General features: G+C 36.1%; 1 protein-coding gene across 1 annotated transcript; it reads right to left on the bottom strand.

The window, feature by feature from the left end:
* Nucleotides 1-214: 214 nt before the first annotated feature.
* On the bottom strand, nucleotides 215-1,870 carry LOC113296067. Its single transcript, XM_026544405.1, has one exon. The coding sequence runs from the start codon at nucleotides 1,868-1,870 to the stop codon at nucleotides 215-217; it is 1,656 nt and encodes a 551-aa protein (XP_026400190.1).
* Nucleotides 1,871-3,067: the final 1,197 nt, after the last annotated feature.

Here is a 3,067-nt window from a genome sequence, read left to right as displayed (position 1 = left end):
TTATGAGTACAAGTCTAAAACTGTTAGCGATACCTTATCCAATTAAGGAACTGATCACTCCTTGGCTTTGTCATCCATGGTTAGACCAAAACACATACGATAACCTTTTTTTTTGCTAAGTAATAATTTTATTAATAACCAAAGGACTCAAAGTTACAATGAGGGCAGAATTACAACCAGGAAAAAACAAAAATACACAAAAAAGGATTATAAACTAAACTGTCCTAAAGTACTTCTGCTTTTCATTTTCAAGATTTACAAGGAAGGGAGGTTTGCTTGTGTATATGTGTTGATCTCCTCTCTGCATAGTTGCTCCTCTGTTAGCTAGATAATTTGCAGAGAAGTTCAGTTCTCTGTAATTATGAAGAAACTCACATTTGGTAGCAATGTTGCAGATTTGCTTCCATCTATCAATTGCAAACCAAGGAACTCTCAAATTTTGCTGCTTTTGAGTCTGTACTGAAAAGAATGATTCTGAAACCATTATGGATAGCCCATTCTCCTGCACAAAGAATTGCCATAATTTCCGCAAAGAAATTAGTAGCAATCCCAGACCTCCTTCTATAGCTACCACCACTTCTCCTTTATCATTTCTGGCCATAATCCCATAACCTGAATTCCCAGGGTTCCCCCTTGAAGCCCCATAACAACACAAGAGAAGTTGATTCTTCTGAGGCAATTTGAAGGAAATCTCTTTAACAACACAAGTCTTGACCCTTCTGCATTTCATACCAAACTTTTTTAGCATTTGCAGATCATATGCAGTATTCCACATGAGCTGTTTCATTCTAATTTCTTCTTCAGCAGTAAGTTTCAGGATTCTTGATTTAATATTTTGTTCATTGAAGACTTCATCCTCATAAACACTTCTATTTCTTTGAAACCACAGTTCCCTGAGAGTAATGAAAGCAGCATATCTCCATATTTCACCAACTGCGGGACTTTTATGTTTTGCAAAACTAAAGACTTCATCAAAGGACTTAAGATTCTTGAAATTAAACATCCCTCCTAACCACTTCCAAATTAGCTCACTATAGTTGCATTTCCATAGAATGTGTATTAGAGTTTCCTCATCTTTCTTACAAAAACAACATCTAGAAGCAAGTTGAAATTTTTTAGTTTTCATTTTTTCATCAGTTGGGAAAATATTTCTTATAAGTTTCCAGATATTGCTTGAAATATTTGGATAAATTGAGTAATTCCATACCTGATGTACCCAACTCACTTTTGAATACTTTGTTCTGATACACTCAACTGCAGAAGAAACAGAGAAATCCCCAGTAATTGTGCCACTCCAGATTCTTTTGTCTTCCTCCAAACTGAGTACAGGTAGCTCATTAATTAAAACCATATCAAGAAGTTCAGAAGGCATAACCCATTCATTATCAACTATTAGGTTTTCAACTTTCATGACAGGGAATTCATTAAGATATGCATTATCAGGATATAATTCACACAAAGGTTTATCCTTTATCCAAGTGTCATTCCAAACTGATATTTTTGATCCAGTGCCAACTATCCATGTTGTGAATTTTTGCACATCTTCAGAGATCCATTTCAAGCCAGGAAGAATAGAAGATTTCTTATAATATCCAATCCAGTCCCCTTTTTTTGTAATGAATTTTTCTTGAAAAAATATAGCCCAATCTTCCTTGCTGTTTTGTATTTTCCACCAAAATTTCATAAGCAATGCCTTATTCATAATCTCTAGTCTTCTCAAGCCAAGACCTCCTTCTTCAAATGGAGAACAAACTTTGTCACATTTAAGCACAACACTCTTTCTTTTTGAAGGATCTCCAGTCCAAAGAAAATTTCTTATCATTTGCTCACAATCCTTTAGAGCTCTTTGAGGCCATTTATAAACTGACATACTATATATAGGAATGCTACTGAGAACATGCTTGATTAAAATCGGTCTTTCTTGAAAAGATAAGAGCTTACCCATCCATCCAGTTAAGCTTGCTTGGATTTGTTCTACACAATTCCAAATATATGAGTTTTGATTCTACCTGGAGTTAGATGAACACCTAAGTACTTGTCTGGGAAATTAGCAAGTGGCATTATGCATTCAAAAGCAATTTGCTGTTTTCTTAATGTACTTGTTCCACCTATGAAGCATTTTCTTTTTACCAAATTAAAATTTTGACCAGAGGCTTCTTGATATTCCTTGAGTAAAGTTGCTAGCTTTTTAACATTTCTTTTATCTCCATTGCAGAACAAGAAAATGTCATCTGCAAAGATGATATGAGATGGATGGATGCCATTTCTGGAGAGCATTGGTTGTAACTGACCTGATTGGACCATTCTTGATATTGCTCTGCTCAGAAGATCTTCAGCTATAACAAAAAGAAGAGGAGACAAGGGGTCACCTTGTCTGAGACCCCTTCCAACTTGAAAATATCCCATAGGCCCTCCATTAAGAAGTACTGATATTCTTGCAGATTGCAGTAAAGTATGAAGCCAATTAACACCTTTTTAAGAGAATCCAAATTTCCTCATCACTTGAAACATAAACTCCCAGCTGAGTGATTCATAAGCTTGAGAGATGTCCAATTTTATGCCCAAAATACCACCTCTTCTTTTAACATCCAGCTCATTCACTAGTTCAGAGGCTAAAACTATTTTCTCTTGAATGTTTCTCCTTTATGAAAGCACCTTGTTGAGGAGATACAATTATTTGAATTAAACTTCCAAATCTTGTAGTTGTAATCTTTGTAAGCACTTTAAAGCTGAAGTTCATTAGACCAATAGGTCTAAACTGACTAGCTTTTTTTGCATTTTTGACTTTTGGAAGAAACATACGATAACCCCCCAGAGCCATGAAGCACTAACGCGTAAACAAAACAATGTCATAAAAAAGACATACTATTATTCATTCCAACAAAGAAGCAACATTACATAACAACAATAAAAGAAGTTCTCGGATCGGAGCATTGCGTCCACGCCCCGCTGAGGAGCAGCTGACTTAATACCCATCCGAGCCACATCTGGAGCGCGAGCCACCAACTGGGGCATGAATGCCCTCATCTCTATACGAACACCTCGGATAGGAGCAATAATCGGAGAC

The sequence above is a fragment of the Papaver somniferum genome, chromosome 7, assembly GCF_003573695.1.
Source record: "Papaver somniferum cultivar HN1 chromosome 7, ASM357369v1, whole genome shotgun sequence".
Classification (NCBI taxonomy): domain Eukaryota; kingdom Viridiplantae; phylum Streptophyta; class Magnoliopsida; order Ranunculales; family Papaveraceae; genus Papaver; species Papaver somniferum.
The sequence above is the reverse complement of the archived record's forward strand: the minus strand, read 5'-3'. Positions and strand labels throughout refer to the sequence as shown.